General features: G+C 43.7%; 1 protein-coding gene across 2 annotated transcripts in view; it reads left to right on the top strand.

Moving 5' to 3' along the window:
• Positions 1-20,214, top strand: part of RAPGEF3 (Rap guanine nucleotide exchange factor 3) — a 213,606-nt gene that overhangs the window by 108,512 nt on the left and 84,880 nt on the right. For both annotated transcript variants that reach the window (XR_004538757.1, XM_033937142.1), the window contains 2 exons: positions 12,425-12,531; positions 16,975-17,096. Coding sequence is in view for 1 of the 2 variants with exons in the window: in XM_033937142.1 (XP_033793033.1) it covers positions 12,425-12,531; positions 16,975-17,096 (229 nt within the window). In the remaining variant the exon portion in view is untranslated. The remainder of the gene's footprint in view (positions 1-12,424; positions 12,532-16,974; positions 17,097-20,214) is intronic.

The following is a 20,214-nucleotide window of genomic DNA, read 5'->3' as shown; positions in this document are numbered from 1 at the left end:
CCTCAAACAAGACTCTGTATGCTGGAACTGTATGAAAGAGACCGGAACCTTGGATCATATGCTTTTCCACTGTACTCCAGTTCGATCCTTCTGGGCTCGCATTTGGGTCACTATAAAACGTATCACCAACTGCTCGGATGAAATTTCCTTAGACATTATTATTCTTCGTTCTCAACACCCATGTTTTACTTTGTCAAACTGTCCTCCCAAACTCATAGATACTATGTTTGTGACTGCCATTATGCATATCTTAAAAAACTGGAAATCCTCTTCCTTATTGGACTATACTTTTTGGTGGAATTCTTTGAGCATGTACCATAAATATGAATCATATGCATATGAGAAGAAAAACATTGCTCGCCTTTCTATGAACATGGTACGATGTAATTCTCCCTGGAAATTCTTAGATTTTTATGTTCGTTCTGTTTCATAGACACTCCTGTCTCCTTCTTCCTCTTCTTGTCTTCCTTCCTCCATTCTTTTCTTTCCTTTTTCTTCCCTCCTTTTCTCTCTTTTCTTCTTGTTCTCTTATTGGCGGTTCAAGTATTATGAACTTCTTAAAAAGTTTTGACACGACTATAGTTAATTGCAATTGAAGTTGTACTATATTAAGTGCTTTAGACTTGATGTCCTGATTTTGAACATGTATTTTAAACGTGTATTTGGACCTGTACTTGGACTGTAACTTTTCACAAACATTAATAAAAAACATTGAACTAAAAAAAAAAAAAAAAAGAAAGGAAACTCCATAGTGAGAGGGCATGGGATGAAGTTAAGAGGTGAAAGGCTCGGGAATAACCTAAGGAAATACTGTTTTTTACAGAAAGGGTGGTAGATGCTTGGAATAGGCTCCCGGTAGAAGTGGTGGAGATAAAGACTGTGCCTGAATTCTAGAAAGCATGGGATAGGCACATGAGATCCCTTAGGGAGAGGAGGAGATAGTGGATGCTGTGGATGGTCAGACTAGATGGGCCATTTGGCCTTTATCTGCCACAATATTTCTATGTTTCTATGGTACACTGTCAAAAGCGCGCCGGATATTGGTGGCAATATTTACGGGCAGGACATATGCGCGCTGCTGCTTCTGCCACTTTGAGGCCTTCCTGTTTGTGCTGTGAGTGGGGGTGGGGGTTCTTGTGCTCCCATTTGGAGATTGGGGGGAATCCCCTCCAGTACACTGAAAACTCCCATTGTCCTTCCCATTTTTGCTCTTCGGGAGCATGAAGACTTGTAAGTTTAGTGGGGGGATTCCCCCCCACACCCCTCACAGCGCAAACGGGAAGGCCTGAAAGGCGGCGCGTATCTGTCCTGCACACAATTGTTGCTGCGGGATTGTCGGTGCACCAATGTCTAGCGCGCTTTTGACGGGTCCCCATTTCTATTACCAACCTTTGACTAAAAGGACCAGACCAGCAGTGTGTACCATGCATAGTAGCCAGCTCTATGGGTACTGTGAGTGCTTGAGCACCTCCAATATTGAGCAAACGCCTTGATTTTGCCTGTGGAGGGATAACTTATAATGGGATTAGCATAGGGTTACCAGACGTCTGAAAAATCCCGGCATGTCCTCTTTTTAGAGGACTGATCGGGCTCCCAGTCGGACTTTCCAAAATCTGGCATTTGTCCGGGTTTTGGAAAACCCCGAAGAGCTCCGGCGGCATCTGGTAGGCCTCTGAGTATGTGCGGATGATGTCACGTACATCTGTATATGTTCCAGGTCTTCCAGATGCGGCTGGAGCTTGTCCGGAAGAAGAGAGGAGGCTTTGTGGGGGTGGGGCTGGATAATAATTCTGAAAAGTTGGCTCCTGTAGTACCATGTACAGCTGTATGACGCCTGTATTATTTAGCTGAAAATAAATAGCTTTCCAGCTTTGATGGATTGGATACTGCTAAATCCTATCAGTGAAGGAGCCCTAGAAGAGGACAGCCTTCTTTCTCTGTTTGGATAATACCAATATGAACAAGTGCACTATGAATATGTTTGTGTTAATGTATTATACCGCTATTATTTGTCTGGTGGTGTTAATACATTGGGCCTATGCTGTATTTTGTCATATTGACACACAGACACACCTAATACAGGCACTGCCCCACTGGCCATAACAACTCCTTTGTTCCCCACTCACACACTGATTGCATGGAAGTGCTACTGGAAGAGTTATTGCTGTTAAGGGGAAGGAAGTTTGTTACAAGGCAAAAAGTTCTCCGTTGTGTCTAAGCACATACTGGAGCTGCACCAAACTCTGCTTTCTTAAACATCTCCCTCCCCTGAGACCTTACAGGAAGCAGGTGGGAAAGGGAGGGAACAGTTGATGTTTCCGTAACTGTCCAATTGTCTCCATAGGCCTTTGATTTTTAATGTTTCACTTCCATAGATCTGGACAGGTCAGGTCACATAGAGTCTGCAGTAGCATCGTATCCTCTCCCTCACACACTGCTCATTGTAAAAAAAAGGTTCAGCTTGACACACGCAGCCCTACCACAGAATGGGTACAGCACAGGCAGCAACAGTACAAGCCTCTCTCACACACTTACACAGCCTCACAGGGACCGCACAGGCAAAATCCGTGCAAGCTTCCATTCCCTAAACAATGCAGTGCTAGTGGTGAATGATTCTGTATTCCTTTTACAATGCTCCTTTCTAGAATAAAAGCTGATTGTTTCTACAGTGTCATGTGATCTCCTCTGGCCACTGCTTTTCAGTGATTGTGCACTGTGCTCGGAGGCCTCCGATAGACTGGTTTAATTCCCAGAGTTTCAGATGGATGACTCTACCACAAAAAAGAAAGCACAACCCCACGTGTGGAAATACAAGGCATAAAAAATGGGGAAGGGACACCACACATCAGCCGCAGAAACAATCAATTTATTGCAAACATATATAAATGACTAAAACATAAGGCAAGCTTCACAGAGAGTCCTTAAATCCTTTCTGTGCTGGACCCCAGCATGGTCCATGTTTCGGCTTAAAAAAGCCTTCCTCACGGGCATGTAGATAAAATCCAGTAGATGGCGCCACTGTACTAGTAAAAAACCCCAAAAGATGCTCTCGATCATATCAAAAGCTTGCGTATTGCCCGGGTCAAAAGAACGCTTTGGCAGTTTGCAGCGTTCTTTTGACCCGGGATCTAGAGTCCCCAGCCCTGCCCCGTCCACTCAGCTTGTCGGGAGGACAACTGCACATGCACTAGTATGACGTGATGATGCCAATGTAAGCTTTTCAAAACCTGGACAAAGTGCTGGGTTTTGAAAAGCCATCCGGACCCCCGGACATGTAACCCTACATCAGATATATGAGATAGGTACATAGTGCACCTGCAAGATAAACCAGGTAGGGTAGTTCTAAGAGGAAAGAGACCATAGCAAGTAGATTTAAGTTACTGTAGCACAGGTATGTGTGTATGTGCTTGTATCTGTCTAGGTTTACCATATTTGTGAAGCCAAAAAAAGAGGACACATGGCTTCCTCCCCCCACTAGTGCTTATTTCCATGTTCTTCACTCACCTGTGGTCTTCTTTTACTGCCTCTGCATCATATGATGACTTCAAGGTTTGAAGGGGGGGAGCATTATCACAAACCAATCAGGCGCATCGTAAGGTTTCCCTTTATATTGGAACAGAAAGTTGTCCAGAGGGAAGACTTCTGGGGTAAAAGGTTGACTTTAAGAGGGTGTCTTAATATTAAGAGATGAAACAGCCTGTGTTGAAAGGGCCGTGCTGAACTGGCTGTGGTGAAACGACTGAATTGTCCCATTCCCGCTCTCCTTTCCCCTCTGTACCATCCTGAAGAAGAACAAAATGAAATTGTGGTAATGAACACACTAAATTTATTTCACCTATGTCTAATGTGTATAAGTTTTTCACAACATAGTTCATCATGATATATTTTCAAACAACATAGAAAATTTTAAAATGTAAATATTTTTTTAAAATTAAACATTCTAAGAAATTCCATGGCAGAAAATTCTGCCATCCTAGTGAGGAACAAAATTGTTTTACCTTCCAGAATTTTTTGGCAGTGCTCACATATGAAGTGAGGGGCCTAAGGTTTGTCTTGATCCCCAACCGGCATGCCAAAATATGCCTTGTAGGCATCACACATCTTAGCAGATGCTTCCATTGATTGATTATTTTTTCCCTCTTGTCTTGATAAATTGACTGCACACACAGCAAAATGCATCTGCCGAATGTTGAGCTTAGTAAAAGGGCCCTTAAGTTTAGTCAGCTTGGAATCATCTGAAATGTTCTGCAAAAAAAAAAGCTACATTTCAAAATATCAATGTCCTGGTCAGAAAAGCAATGTTTGAGAGGAACTATAACTATTTTCTATACTTTTGTGGCATAGGCAATTAAGAAAGAACACTTATTACCCATTAAAAAAAATAAACATTTGCTACATAGTGTTCTTTCCAACATCTCTTTTAAGTAGAATATTAAACACTGAGCTGAAAGGCCCAGTGTAGCTTTTGGATGGTGTTTATGCTGGAGCACAGGGTGTGGCTTCAGGAGCAGAGGCAGCACTGTGGGATATCAACCAAGGCTGGTAAACAACAGAAAGTTTGCTTTATGATACTCAGAGGACTGGCACATTCTTAGTAATTTTCAGCCATCATGATTCCAATCTCGGAACTGCCCTTGTACTGACGCAAGCTGCCAGCAATGATAAGATCTAATGTGAGCATGGAATGTCTATAAACCATCAGCACACATCACCACATGGAAGCCTAGAAGATGATGGTACATATAGGCCATTTGATTTGTCCCATCTGCCCACCGGTACTTATCTACTTCTCCTCAATCTCTGCTCTTCGCCTCTCTTTGCTCTGCCACTGTGTGTACCGTATTTTCACTCATATACCGCGCACCCATGTAAAACGCGCACACGGGTATAGCGCGCGGGAAACTGTAATTTATGTAAATAAATTTTTATATACCGCACATACCCATATACCGCGCATGCCGCCCCGACTCTCCCGTCACCGACCGACTCTCCTTTCGACCGCCCCGACTCTCCTCTGGCCACCCCGACTCTCCTTTCGGCCGCCCCGACTCTCCTCTCCCCCTTGAAGTCCTGTCCCCACCCTGAAAGCCTGATGCCCCCCCCCGACGTCCGATTCACCCCCCCCCGCAGGACCGCTCGCACCCCCACAGCGAAGGACCGCTCGCACGCACTCGCACCCGCACCCCCACCCTGAAGGACCGCTCGCACCCCCACAGCCTCCCGACCCCAACCCCCATCATGTAGAAGCTCCTACCGTTGTCCTGCTGCTTCCTCTTCCGGCGGTCCCGGCCCTTCTGTGAGCCCTGAGTCTGCGCTGCTTCCTCTTCCGGCGGTCCCGCCCTTTCTCTGCATGTCAGAGAAAGGGCGGGACCGCCGGAAGAGGAAGCAGCGCAGACTCAGGGCTCACAGAAGGGCCGGGACCGCCGGAAGAGGAAGCAGCAGGACAATGGTAGGAGCTTCTACATGATGGGGGGGGGGGTCGGATGGCTGTGGGGGTGCGAGCGGTCCTTCGGGGTCGGGGTGGGGGTGCGGGTGCGAGTGTGTGCGAGCGCTCCTTCGGGGTGGGGGTGCGAGCGGTCCTGCAGGGTGAATCGGATGTCGGGGGGGGGGAACGATATAAAAAAAAATGTATACACCGCGCTCACGCGTATAACATGCAAGGTTATGCACGGTTTGTAAAATTGTGTATAACGCGCGCGTTATATGCGTGAAAATACGGTATTTCAAGCCTACTTAAATATGGCAAGAACAGAGAACCGTTGAAAGTTACCCCTTTCCCATCTCCTTCATTAGTACTGCCCTGGTCAGTTAGAATTCTATGTGGTTTTGTCTCTCTGAAGCTGGGCAATTACCATATTATATCGTGTATAATGCGCTGCCGTGTATAATGCACACCCTGACTTTTTTTAAATAACGTAATACAAAAAAACTGTATACCTATGTATAATGCGCAGGCACAATTGTCGCTGTCCCTTTAATGTAAATGCGGCACATTTGGCAAGTGCTACGATTACTGGATAGGGATAGGGATTTTAAATTTGAAACACATTGAACTACTTGTAGTTCTAGACATTATATTCTATAAATTACAAACATTAAAGTAATACCATAGGTAATTCAACACCTTCTGACCGAGTCCATGTATACCTATGTATAATATGCACCCAGAGTATGACATTTCTTTGGATGGAAAATAAGTGCATATTATACACGAGATAATATGGCATTTGTTCTTCATTCAATACCATCTCCCCAACTGAGCAAAGAGTATACAATTCGCCAGCTCATGAATATTGCATGAAAGCTGAAAATTCACAAGCCTATTTCATTAAAGTTTTTCTCAGAAATGCTGTGGTGGGGAAAAAATTGTGGGGGCTGGCTGATTTTTTTTTTTTTTTTTGTCAAACTATTTGCCGAGCCAGTTTTTACCATTTTTGTTGCAGATTTATAATTACATGTCATCAGTGGTGTACCTAGCTTATGTGACACCTGGGGCCCATCATTTTTTGACATCCCCCCTCATCTATATGATAAACATGATTTTTAAAATCCACACAATCATTGCACAAGAAGAATGTATCTAGGAAAAGGCAACAACTTACATACTGCAGTGAGCAGTAGAACATCAATACACCCACTGTAAAACTAAACAAGCCAAACTAGTACAGATTGATCCTGCACAGTCAATGTTAACAGAGAAACCATGTCTTTCGTACACACAGAACACAGAAAACACCTTCGCCCAGTACGAAATATGTAATCACAAATTAACCCCCCCGCTCCCTTTTTACAAAACTGTAGCGCGGTTTACAGCACTGGCCAAGGCAACTGGTGCTAAAAACTGCGCTATGGTTTTGTAAAATGGGGGTGAAATAGAAATATGTACACAAAACTTAAACTGAACCACCAAGGAGATGGACTCTGCATACAATGCAACACCACAGAAACAGAAAAAATGATGCAGGGCCCCTAATATTGTGCAAAATATAAAGATAGCGGATGTAAATTTGAAAAAACCAGAGAAATAGCATTCATCACTTTACAGATTAACAAATAACCCACACCCTCTTTTATGAAGCTGGCCTTGGCAGTAAAAGCTCCGGCGCTCATAGAATCCTATGAACGTTGGAGCTAATATTGCTGCAGCTGGCGATAAAAAAGCCTAATGCGGCTTCATAAAAGGGGGCCAAAAGGGAGGGGGGGGCAAATAACAATGGGAGATAAGATAATACCATTTTATTGGACTAATGCATTTTTCATTTAGCTTTCAGAGGCCAAAACCTCTTTTCTCAGAATTAGTAAAGTATATTGGTGTTACAGTATCCTGTCCTGACCTGAGGAAGGGGATTTTGGTCTCTGAATTAGTCAAAAATGTATTACAATTGATCCAATAAAAGGATCACCTTATTTCCATTTTCAATTTATAAATATTTATCAACACAGCTACAATACTATTTTAGCCTAATGTAAAAAAAATATATATTTTTTTCTACCTTTGTCTTCTCTGGTTTTAAATCAATTTGGCAATGATTAGTGATGAAAATGGAGGGCCTGATAGTCACAAAATGCTGAGGCCCTAAATTTGTTCTTCTAAGTTAGCCTCCTAAATATGGTGTCCTTTTACTAAGGTGCGCCAGCCGTTTTTTATTTTATTTTTTTATTCAATTTTCTATACCATTCTCCCAGGGGAGCTCAGAACGGTTTACATGCATTTATTCAGGTACTCAAGCAGTTTTCTCTCTCTGTCCCAGCAGGCTCATAATCTTTCTAACATACCTGGGGCAATGGGGGGATTAAGTGACTTGCCCAGAGTCATAAGGAGCAACGTGGGTTTGAACCCACAACCTCAGGGTGCTGAGGCTGTAGCTTTAACCACTGCGCCACACTCTCCCCTAGTCTAAAATGGACGCATTAGCATTTAGTAAAAGGACCCCTATGTGCCCTATTTTCAGCCAGATTTAAAAGTATAACTTTTCAGCTGAAAATTCATCCTTTTAGGAGCTTAAACATTATTTTTGTAAATTTAAGCCTGCCGTCTACTACTACTACTTATGGGGAATTTAGGAAACGCCTAAAAACATATCTGTTCCTAAAGTACTTAAGCAACTAACCTCATCCCACAATAACTGATCCCAAGAGCTGTTAATCACTAGTTTCTAACTTTGTTAAATCCACTCAACTTGTAGCATCTTTCAATCAATGTTAACCGGCAGAACATTGTTAAATCCATTCAATCTGTAACATTTTTTAATTATTGTAAACGGCATAGAACTTCAGTCTTGCAGTATATAAACTGTTATATTATTATTATTAGATTGAACCTAATTTATGAGCCATTCTGAAAATCAGTGCTAAGCTCATAACTTTTTTCCCCGCTCTAAATCTGCTCCTTTTGCCACTCGCTTTGTAATGCCACTAAATTTAAGATTTCATTAAAATTCTGAGTAAAATTTAATGTTCTCGGCCCTAATAAATTTTCAAAGAGGCCAATTTATGAGCAGAACTCTAAAAGCTAGGAGCCCAACGTGTTCTCTCTCCTGCAGTTAATGGTGAATAGGTATCTTGGATACAATTTTAACCTATCCACTTCCAGTTGTATTAGTTTTATTGCAGTTTAACCACTAATTACAGAGGTGCAAACACTTGAAAACTTGGCTCTTTTCAAAAATCTAATCACCTCCCGTTCTCTAGTACCCTGTCCCTCTCTATCTTCTCAGTCCCTCTCCTATATACCTTCTTTGTAGTTCCTTTCCTCTCAACCTCTGTAAACCGTGCCGAGCTCTGCGCTTGCGGAGATGGTGCGGTATACAAACCTAAGGTTTAGTTTAGTTTAGTTTAGTTTAGGGGTACGCGCCAGGGATGCCCTCTATCCCCTCTTCTTTTCCTCTTGTCTCTGGAGCCCTTGGCGTTCCATATACGGGGGATACCGATTTAGAGGATTTACGAGAGGGTATCCATGAATATCGTATCAGCATGTTTGCCGATGACATGTTGTTATATGTCCAGCACGCAGATTGGAATGTCCCAACCCTTATGTCCATTATCAAGCTTTATGGCTCCTTTTCTGGGCTCCGAATCAACTTTGATAAGACGGAGGCTTTGCTACTGGGATCGCCACCCTCGGCTCCCGTGGCATCGGCCTAGCTCCCGGAAAGCTTAAATATTTGAGCATCATGCTATATGTTAGCCCTACTAAACTCTATACAGCGAACATCACCGCCACTCTTGGTAAAATTAAAACCCTTTGTCACAAATGGCTCTCCTTACCTCTATCCTTGATGGGCAGAGTCGCCCTGGTTAAAATGGTTTTGTTCCCCAAATTACTATACCCTTTGCAGACCATCCCGGTGTGGCTTACACACGCAGATGAACAACTCTATCGATCAGTCATTAGCTCCTTTATTGGGGGGGGGGGTGTCAGGCTGCTCACATCAGTTTCTTGAAATTAACTCAGAGTGGGGAGCAAGGGGGTCTTGGTCTCCCAGACATCCGTCTTTACAATATTGCGGCCCTGCTCCGTTGGATTAATGAATAACTGGTATCTGCGAGGCTCTACTCCACCCCCTGCTCTTCTTGCCGAATGTTGCTTGCCGTATTCCTTTTCTTACTATCTTCACAGAGGCGGGCGTGACTATGGTGGACCTGGTACGGCATACCACCCTTTTCCTTTCTTACAGCCCTTTCATCAAGCTTGGCGGTGGTTGTGGCTGCGGCAGGGCTGGGCGCCCACGGCCTCCCCTCTCCTGTCTCTCTTGCAGAATCCCGATTTCACTCCCGGGTTGCATGGCCTTGCTGGTTTGAAGGGCTGGGCGGAGAGGGGCCTTACCCTGGGTGCAGTCCTGGCTGTGGGGGGGGGGAGGGCCTTTTCCCGTCCCTTCAACAGCTGAGAGATGCTTGGGAGCTGCCTGGTACTCCCTTTTATTCCTACACTCAAATCCATCATTATTATTTATCTGTACATAGGGCTCATGGGGATCGCTGGACCTTGGGTAAATGGGATGAGATCTTTGTGGCCACCCCTGCCATCTCCAATAGAATATCTACGTGGTATGCAGTGGGTAGATTGAGCCTGGGAGAGGATTGTGTAACATCTTTGGCCCGAGAGTGGTCCCGCGACTTGGGGCTGGAGGTTACGTCTCATGATCTACATCAGTTTTTTCAATCCCTCTACCTTCACATAAAAGCGGTGTCCCTTCAGGTGACCCAATTTAAAATATTACACAGGGCATACCTCACTCACTCTAGGGGACACACCATGGGCCTCTGGGACTCCAGTCTTTGTCTTAAATGCAAACTCCAGCAGGGCACCTACTTGGACTCTTTTTTCGAGTGTACTACATTACAGTTTTGGACTCCGGTACGAGCATGTTTACAAACTATCCTAGCTTGTGATATCCCCTGGAATGCTTCTGCTTTGTTACTGGGGGATGTGCAGGAGTGGACTCAGCATGGCCTGGATCCACCCTCTTTGAAATTTGCTCTCCATGTTATTTTACTGGGGAAACAGCTTATCTTACAGCAGTGGGTCTCTGCAGAGGCTCCCACTTATGTCAGATGGCTTGCTATGCTGAAGCAGCAGGCCCGCTATGAATTGGATTCTTACTCGTCCCGACCACAAAACCACTGGAAAGTGTATTGGAAAGGGCTGTGGAAAGGGCTGGAAAGGGCTGTGGGACGCTTGTTTGTCCCTTTGATGTTCAGCCGTACCTCCTTGACCAGGAGGGGGGCTGGGATTCCACGCTTCTTTTGTTATTGAAAGGGACTTGGGGGTAATGGTGGACATGACAATGAAGGCGACGGCACAGTGCGCAGCGGCTGCTAAGAGGGCGAATAGAATGCTAGGTATAATCAAGAAGGGTATTACAACCAGGACGAAAGAAGTCATCCTGCCATTGTATCGGGCGATGGTGCGTCCACATTTGGAGTACTGCGTCCAATATTGGTCGCCGTACCTTAAGAAGGACATGGCATTACTCGAGAGAGTTCAGAGGAGAGCGACACGTCTGATTAAAGGGATGGAAAACCTTTCATACCCTGAGAGATTGGAGAAACTGGGTCTCTTTTCCCTGGAGAAGAGGAGACTTAGAGGGGATATGATAGAGACTTACAAGATCATCAAGGGCATAGAGAGAGTAGAGAGGGACAGATTCTTCAAACTTTCAAATAATAAAAGTACAAGAGGGCATTCAGAAAAATTGAAAGGGGACAGATTCAAAACAAATGCTAGGAAGTTCTTCTTTACCCAACGTGTGGTGGACACTTGGAATGCGCTTCCAGAAGATGTAATAGGACAGAGTAAGGTACCGGGGTTTAAGAAAGGATTAGACAATTTCCTGCTGAAAAAGGGGATAGAAGGGTATAGATAAAGGATTACTACACAGGTCCTGGACCTGTTGGGCCACCGCGTGAGCGGGCTGCTGGGCACGATGGACCTCAAGTCTGACCCAGCGGAGGCATTGCTTATGTTCTTATGTTCTTATTGCTTTTGTCTTTGACTATATGACGAGCGAGGCTGTCTTCCTGGCCTTCATTTTCTTTTCTCTTACCTCTTCCAGTGGTTTTTGACTGTAGTGTGTGGAGTGTGCGTCCGTGTGTTTGTGTGTGCGTGGTGCGTCTGTTGTGTGTGAGGGAGTTTGGTTGTCTTGAATTGTTTGGGGATTCTGTTTAGCTTTTTCAAATAATGACAGAGATACCGATGTTGCATGTACTGACTCATTCATATGATAAACCCGTTCTGTTATTGGTCTTTTTGTGGCTCCTTCTCCTGTCCAGGTTTTCCCATCCTTAGTTACTGAGTTGTTTGGGCACTCAGTGCCGGACTTATTCCATCGTTCTTCATGGCTGTGTATTTTTGTGCAATAAATACTTGTATATCCTTCTGCTCCTGTGTTTTATTTCTTTGTACTGCACCCGGTTTTCTCTGTATCAATAAAAATGATATTACAAAAAAAAAACCACAACTTTTCTGTGGTCCTATTTATGCAATTCACCTGGTTGGTTAAGTGTTAAATATCAGCACTAACAGGCCATGTTCCTATTCCACCCCCAGAATGATCCCGAAATAGCCAGTTTTCAGTTCGATGTTAATCAATTATTTTCAGTGGCACTACCTAGGTAACTGCTGCTGAAAATGAGCAGTTAGCCCTAAACAGGCAATTTAACCGACCAGGTTCTGGCTGGTTAAATCCCTTTAAATATTGACACCACCCCTAATAAATAGTTGAAGTTAAGTAAATTGATGTGTGAAAATTTTGTGTTCAGTCCCCTGTCATATGTTTTAATCCTTGAACAATGCATGTCTGTTGTATCACATCGAACATTTGCCTGAAGGAAACTTTCTCCAAAAATCTGGTCAGTTATAATGAACTTATATTTTGCCTTCCTTTCTTTGTTGTAAAATCTTTTCCCCCTCTTATGTGTGCAGGTTTCGTCTCAGAAAGTCTGGAGAGCGGGGAAGGTTCTTTGCGCTCACCTGTTAGGCCAGACTCCATCCCTCATAAGGAACAGAAAACATTACCTCCGGAATTATAGGTACTGTAGGCAGCAGAACACATTTTGTTTGGAGGGGCCCAAAAGCTCCGCCCCAGACCCTACTCCCATAATAGTACTAATTGTAATGCCATTTCTTCCATTCATTTGTCATATATACACAACTCGTATAATCTTATTAACAATAGATCAAGATTAAGATTCTTTATTTTTGATATACCGTCTATAAAATACATGTCTAGACGGTGTACATTATTAAAAATTTATAAAAACAATTAAAGAAGGCAAATAAAAATGGTTGTTTATCAAATGTTAAAAATACTGGACAAATTTAAATTAACATACATGAAACGATAGGATAGTAGAGGAGGGAGAGGTTATTTAAAATACATCGAAGTAAAATTAATAAAAAAGGACGGTAAATGGGGAGTGGTAAAAACAATAGGAGGGGATCACTTAAGAAGAAGTGTTAGATATTTCAAAACTACATATGAATCAGGAAGTTAAAAAGTGGAGGCTGATGCTAAAGAGTGAAAGCATCTTTAAAGAGGAAAGTTTTAAGTTTAGTTTTAAATTTTTCAAGGGAGTTCTTTAATCGAATGTCGAGTGGAAGGGCATTCCACAAAGAGGGGGCGGTAATTGAGAAGATGGATGGTACATAATACATAATGGTAATCACATAATTATACTACACAAAGTGCACCTTTTTCCCCTACCCACACCTGCATAGCATTTCTTCCTCTCTCTCCTCCACCCCCATGTGCAACATGTCTCCCTCTCTCTCACTGTCCATTATCTCTTTCTCTTATTTCCTCCCTTGCTGCAAAAGGAGTAAGGGAAAAGAAAGAGAAAGAGGGATCCAGGGTGCATCTCTCCCACTCCCTCTACTGCAACAGCCAACATTTCTCCCGCTCTCATCCCCCAGACCATGTGCAGCATCTTTCGACTCTGCCCACCAGCACCATGCCCAACATTTTTCCTTCTATCACCCCTCTCCAGCACCATGCCACATCTCTCCCTCCATTCCATCCAACATGTCCAACATTCCTCCCTCTTGCATCCCTTTCCATCTGCCCCACTGTTCCCTCTCTACCACCACATTCAATATTTCTCCCTTTCATCTCTCTTTTCTCCATGCATCTCTACCTCACTTCTCTCCCTCCACCATGCCAACAATTCTCTCCCTTCTTATGCCCAACAATTCTCCTCTTTCTTCCTTTCCCCATGTGCACCATCTCTCTTTCCCTCTCATTCACACATCCATTCCCAACAATTTTCCCTTTGTATTTCTTCCCCCACCTTAGCATCTCTTTACCTCCCTCCCTCCCTCCTTCCATACTATGTCCAAAGTTCGTGCCCCCTCCCTCCCTTCCTCCCTTCTGTATCCTAAGTTAGTGCCCTCTCCCTCCTTCCTTCCAACCTTTGTCCCAAATTCTTTCCCTCCCTTCTGTGCCCCAATGCGCTCCCTCCCTTCCTCCATTCTGTTCCAAGTTCTTGCTCCCTCCCTCTTTCCTTCTATCCTTTATCCCAAATTCATGCTTCCTTCTTTCCTTCTTTCTGTGTCCCAACACACCCCACTCCCTCCCATGCCCCAATGCGCTCCTCTCCCTCTCTTCTGTGTCTCAAGTTTATGCCCCCATACCAAGGGTGTGTACCAGTTCTGGCCAGCTCAAAGATATCCAAGTAGGCCTCTTCCTTCTTCTTTCCTTCCTTCCAGCCACACTTTTTCAGAAAGTCATGAACAGTGGTTCCTACACGCTGACTGTGGCTGACCCAGAAGTTTTCCCTCCAACAAAAGAGGGAAAGCTTCCAGGTCAGCTGCGGACTCCACGTAGGAACTGCTGCTCATGACTTTGTGAAGAAGTGTGACTGGAAGGAAGGAAGGAAGGAGAAAGCCTATGTGGATGCCATGGGATTCCCATCGGCCCCATTCCCATGCCAATTTTTATGGAGTGGAGCCGTGGTCCCCCCCTTTCCAATGCCTATGACTGTCTTTTTCTCACTCTCCTTGGGGCCTCATGTGTCATGGTTAGTGGAAGATGTCACCTCACTCAAATAAATTTATTGTGGAGATGCGAACTTTTTATTTGTAGTTTCTGTAATTTTCTAAAATTCTGTTGGCCTTGGAATGTTTATCTTGAAATAAGAAGGAAAATGAAGGCTTAAAGAGAAGAAGAATTTCCTAGAGTTAGACTTCCAAATGCAGAGAAGCGGGTGCATGGTGAGGGCATGAAGCACCTAGTAGCTGTGAAAAGAGTGTGATAATTAAATCAGTGGCACTCAAAATCCAAGATGGCGTTTACCTGAGTGGACGCGTTCAGCTGAGATCCTGATTCCTCTGAGAAGTTTTCTTTTTTCCTCTATATTTTTCAACTTAACATGCCTCCAAAGAGGGAAGGCAAGGTTCGGAGCTATCCCTCTGAGCCTCCATCCAAGTTGATATCAGCGTTCACATTGGATTCCCCAGTTCCAGAGCTAGCAGCAACTTCTGGACTGCTGCAGGAGGATTTAGCCCAGCAGCTGCTTAAGGCTTCTTTGAGCCCAATAGCTCAAAGCACCCCACCTCCACCTAACTCCAGAGTGCTATCAGTTCAGGGCACTGAGTCAAATGCCGAAGAGCAGATTGAGGAGGTGCAGTTCGGAGGGAAAGCCAGAGAAGCAGTCAGCTCCCAGACTTTTTTGCCAGTAGCAGTATCAGCTTTCTCTGGAGTTGAAACAGCTGGTAAGGAGTTAACTATTGTAACTTCTTTTAATGAATCTAACGTGGCAGGAATGGTGGCAGACTCGGTTCAGTCAGTTTCTAAACCTGGATCATCAGGCCATCAGAATATTAAACCTCCATTAGTGACACTGGATTCAAGTTGGGCAGCTCTGGTACATTTGGAGTCCTCGGCAATTCATTAAGAGTGTCCTGAATATCCAATCTCAAGATTAGAAGTGAATACTGTAGCTTTAAAGACAGTGGCTGTATGTGCTTTTCACATCAGCTGCACTGATCTGAAGATGACCATCTGGGCTGAATGGATAGAGAATGACTGAAGACATTTAGGAATATTGCAGAATTTTCCTGCCTATATCACTTCAAGGCCATGTAATTACACTCCCACCTCCCTTCATCAGCGATGATGATGTCACAAGTCCTAGCCTCTTCCAAATTTGCTGATATCAGAGGTCTCAGGTTTCTGGATGACTAGTGAGTTCTCTAATGTCAGTGTCTCTAAGTATTAAACACCATTGTCATTTAGATATTCAAAAACCAGATTGTAATGAATAAGGTTGTTAAATTTAATCCCCCTCCTGATATTCAGCTAGTAGTGGTCAGATCTTTTTAAATTCTTATCGTTGCCGGCTGAATTAACTGCCAGAATTCAGTGCTGGGCCTTGTCCGGGCACCAGCACTGAATAATGGGATCTAACTGTGAGCAGGCATGCTGCTGGAACTTATGTGAACTCGGCCGATATTCAGCCAGGTCTGCATAAACAAGTTATGTAACCCCAGCTGAATATTGGGCCGGGACCACATAATTATTATTATTATTTTTTGACCTTCCTGACTTTCCAACGGGCCTCTCGAAGGCCTTGACTACCTAACCCTACAATGTGCCATGTCCCCCTTCCCCACCCTTCCCTCTGAATGAATATCCTGCCCCCCCCCCCCCTGATTCCGTAAGCCTTCTTTGGTGGCTAGATGCAATTTAAGTGGGTAGGATAGTTTCCTGCCCATTTAAATCACTCTGAATATTGATCCCTTTCCATCTTTGGCTCTACCCTTGGTGGGACAGGGGGGCAACCTTTGGACTGTGCACATAACTCTAAAGTCTGTGGGTACAAATTTTGAAAATGGAGTAGGAAAAAATATCCACACACACTTGCACCTGCTTATTTCACTGGTTCCTGGTTCATTTTCTAGGTATAATTCTGTGCACACTTTTGGAAATATAAAAATATACTCTTGGGTTCAAATTCTGAATTTGTGTTGTGTCTGAAAGTAAAACTTTGTGCATAGTAACATAAAATGTATAATTTTACCCACAGAGAGGGTAGGCAAAGTTTCCAAGTTTATTAAAATTTTTTGATATAATGCTAATCATAATTTCTAAGCTGTTTACAATAAAATAGGGGAAAACATTTAAACATTCTAAATATATACTGGACGAACTGGACAGACAAAGAAACAAAAGGGAAGTAGGGAGAATTACAATTTAAAAGAAAGGAGGACCTGGGAGGTAAAGGAGATCAGAACAGGAACAAGACATCAGCAGAACCGTTTCAGCATTCATATGCGTCTTTAAAAAAGAAGGATTTAAGATTTCCTGTGAACTTATCTAAGTTTTGTTCGGCCCTGATATAGGGTGGTAATGAGTTCCAGACAGTGGTTTTTTTCTGTGACTAAGGCTTTTTTAAGTATGGAAAACCTTTGAAAATTTAACTCAGTGCATAAAAAATAATGCTGTTCCCCTCTGTTTCTTCTTCTATTGATCACAGGTCATGTTGCTCAGGGAAAGAGCTTGTTGATTGTTTGATCAGTGCCAGTCCTACCATCCAGTCCCGGAGCCAGGCTGTGGGGATGTGTCAGGTGTTGATGGATGAAGGTGCCCTTGTTCATGGTATGGCCAATGGTGTCTAAATGGAAGTGTTTGGCAACAGAGGGCAAGTTAGGGGCAATTCAAAGTGACATTTCTGTACATCATGCCTATCACATCACAACCTCCTCCCTTCCACTGTAGCTACAAAGACACTATAAGATGTAGCATAGAGTGTAGTTACTTACCTGTAATGTAGGTTCTCCGTGGACAGCAGGATAGTCAGTCTTTAGTTTCCGCAAATTGGGAGCTGTTGGGACAACACCCATATCGGGTTGGGCTCGCAAAAAGCGCCTGCTCAGGACCAGTCACTGAAGCCCTTAGCGACTGCCCTGCCTTCTGCCGCCCTGCTTTCTAACCTGTCTGCCCCATCTCATGCAGCCCCGAACGAGCCTGCCTGCCTGCCCCGAACCCCCTGCCTGCCTGCCCCAATCTCTCCTGCCTGCTTTCTGCCGCCCTTCCCCGCAGTGCAGCACCAGGTTTAAACCCGCGGGCTCACACTGAAGGGAAGGAGGGAAGAGGCTGCCGCCACCGCATAGGAGCAGGAGAGTGGGGCCTCGAAGTTTAAAGTTAAAAAAAAAAAAGTCGCGGCTTGGACAGGTCTGCGCATGCGCGATCACTGATATTTTAGGTTAGTGAATTTATTGAACCTGCCTGAATCGGAAACGGATTGTTCCAATTCGGGCAGGTTAGTGAATCTAGCCCTAAGTTTAGTAGGCAATCGGACCACCTAAATAGCAATCCTATCTTTGCCATTATAACTTAGCCAATTAGCGCTGAATATCGACTTAATTGGTTAAGTCATAGCCAGTAAAAAAAAGCCCATATATTTAAATGCCTGTCACCAGAAATGGCCCAGCATTGAATATCCAGGCTCATTGCTGACTGTGGGACTTAGGCAGTCTTGACTCCTGTGATCCGAATATTGAGCCCAATGATTTGAGGCATAAGAAGCAGACAGCATGTGCAGAGGAATTTGGAAGCCCTAGAAATCCATGCTGATAAACTCTGTGCAAATATTTATGGTTTATTTATTCTTGATTAATCACTTTTTCCAACAAATAGATCAAGGCGGTGTACATAAAATATAGCTAAAAGAAAAGGTCTCCATAACAAATCGACACGAAAGAGCAGACATTCACAGCAAATATTCACCCAAGGAAGATCATCTTATTGCCTCTCCCTGTTCCCATTATCCCCCCTCACTACCTTTCCCTTCTCCATCTTCTGCCTGGATTTATTTTAAGCACTGCCTTTGCTGGTGTTGATTTATGTCTCCTGTTCTCCTCTGGCTCACTAGTATCACTTTGCACTGCTGAATGTGAACTATATGCATGATCATGTAAGAGAAAATTTCTGACTAGAGGGTCAGAAATCTTTGGTAATAAGAAAGATAATTAAAAAAAAAAATCACAGCAAGTTACATTCAGATACAGTTATAGAACCCAACTTTTCAAAATGATTGAGGGTGCTCAACTCAGCACATATTCTAGAAGGAGCCACTTAGTTTTAGGCAGCAGGGACACACAAATCACCAATCACCTGTTATAAAACCAGTAGTGTAGACAGGCAGCCAATTTAAGAAAGGTTTGGACAAATTCCTGAAGGAAAAGTCCATAGTCTGTTATTAAGACATGAGGGAAGCCTCTGCTTGCCCCTGATTGGTAGCATGGAATGTTGCTACTCTTTGGGTTTTGGCCAGGTATTAGTGACCTGGATTAGCTACCATGAAGAAGGGTTACTAGGCTTAATGGACCATTGGTCTGACCCAGTAAGGCTATTCTTATGTTCTTGTGGTGAATCCAAAAGAGTCATCGGTCTTAGATGCATGTGCAGACCATCTACAGATGGTCTGCGCATGCATCGGGATCGCTCTCTAGCGATCCGTGCGGTGGGTGGGGGGCGTGTCAATGATCATCCTCATTTGCATGCAGGCCTTTTGTGAATTTGTCGGCCTGCATGCAATCAGGCACGGATCGGACACGGAATCGGGGAGTTTAACGACCTTGCTTTGAGGAAAATGTTCAGACCTATACTAGCTGCTTTTACCACATCCTCCAAGTAAATTCCAGAGCTTTACTATGTGTTGAGTGAAAAAAATATTTTCTTGTATTTGCTTTAAAGGTACTACTTAGTAATTTCTTGATGCTCCCCTAATCTTTGTACTCGTATTTGTTGAAAGAGTAAACAATCAATTCACATTTACCTATTCCATTCCACTTAAGAATTTATAGTCTACAGGAATTAGTATTAGCCTTGGCAGGTAGGCCATTCATTTGTAACTTAAAGAAGCTATGACTGCTATTTATTCAAGAATTACTGTGTATTAGCTTGTGATGATTGTTGACTGGTTACGGCGAACAGGAGAGGGTGTCAAGATGGTTATCTAGCACAGATACACAAGTCTAAAGATATATACTTACATATACACACATACAAAATACCTCATAACCCTAAGCATACAGTACATAACACCCTGGCACAGGTCAGACACAAACCCAGGCATGCCATCATAGTTTTGTTTCATTTGTTTTAGTTTATTTATGGACTGGTTAGACTTCCCTTAAGGGTTCAGTATCAAAGTGGTTTACAAAAAAATAAATAAATAGAACTGACATATATTCATCGATAGCAGTCGTGAGAAATAGACATGGGGGAAACCACTGCTTGCCATAGGATCGGTAGCATGGAATCATGCTACTCTGGGATTCTGCCAGGTACTTGTGACCTGAATTGGCTGCTGTAGGAAGAAGGATACTGGAAGGGCAGGATTAATTCTTCGAGGGCCCCTAGGCACATAAGTACACTGGGCCCCTCTGGCCCTGCCCTATTCCGCCCCTAACCCGCCCATGCCCCGCCCTGCCTCGCCCATGTCCCGCCCCCCATTTATCTGTTTTCTTCTTTACTTCTTTATTTCCACTTGTATTTCTTTCTTTTTTTTTAATTCAAAACAAACAAAGATTAGTATGCTAGTGCACAGTTTTTCTTCTATGCAACCCCCAAACATTTCTGAACAAATCCCCCTTCCTTCCCTTCCCACCTATTTACCCAGGAATTTAACCCTGAACCCTATCCATGCATATATGAAAGTGTTCAAATATTTGTAAAACAGTAATACTATCCGAAATATAAGTCGATATTA

This window comes from Geotrypetes seraphini, chromosome 3 (genome assembly GCF_902459505.1).
Source record: "Geotrypetes seraphini chromosome 3, aGeoSer1.1, whole genome shotgun sequence".
Classification (NCBI taxonomy): domain Eukaryota; kingdom Metazoa; phylum Chordata; class Amphibia; order Gymnophiona; family Dermophiidae; genus Geotrypetes; species Geotrypetes seraphini.
The sequence above is the reverse complement of the archived record's forward strand: the minus strand, read 5'-3'. Positions and strand labels throughout refer to the sequence as shown.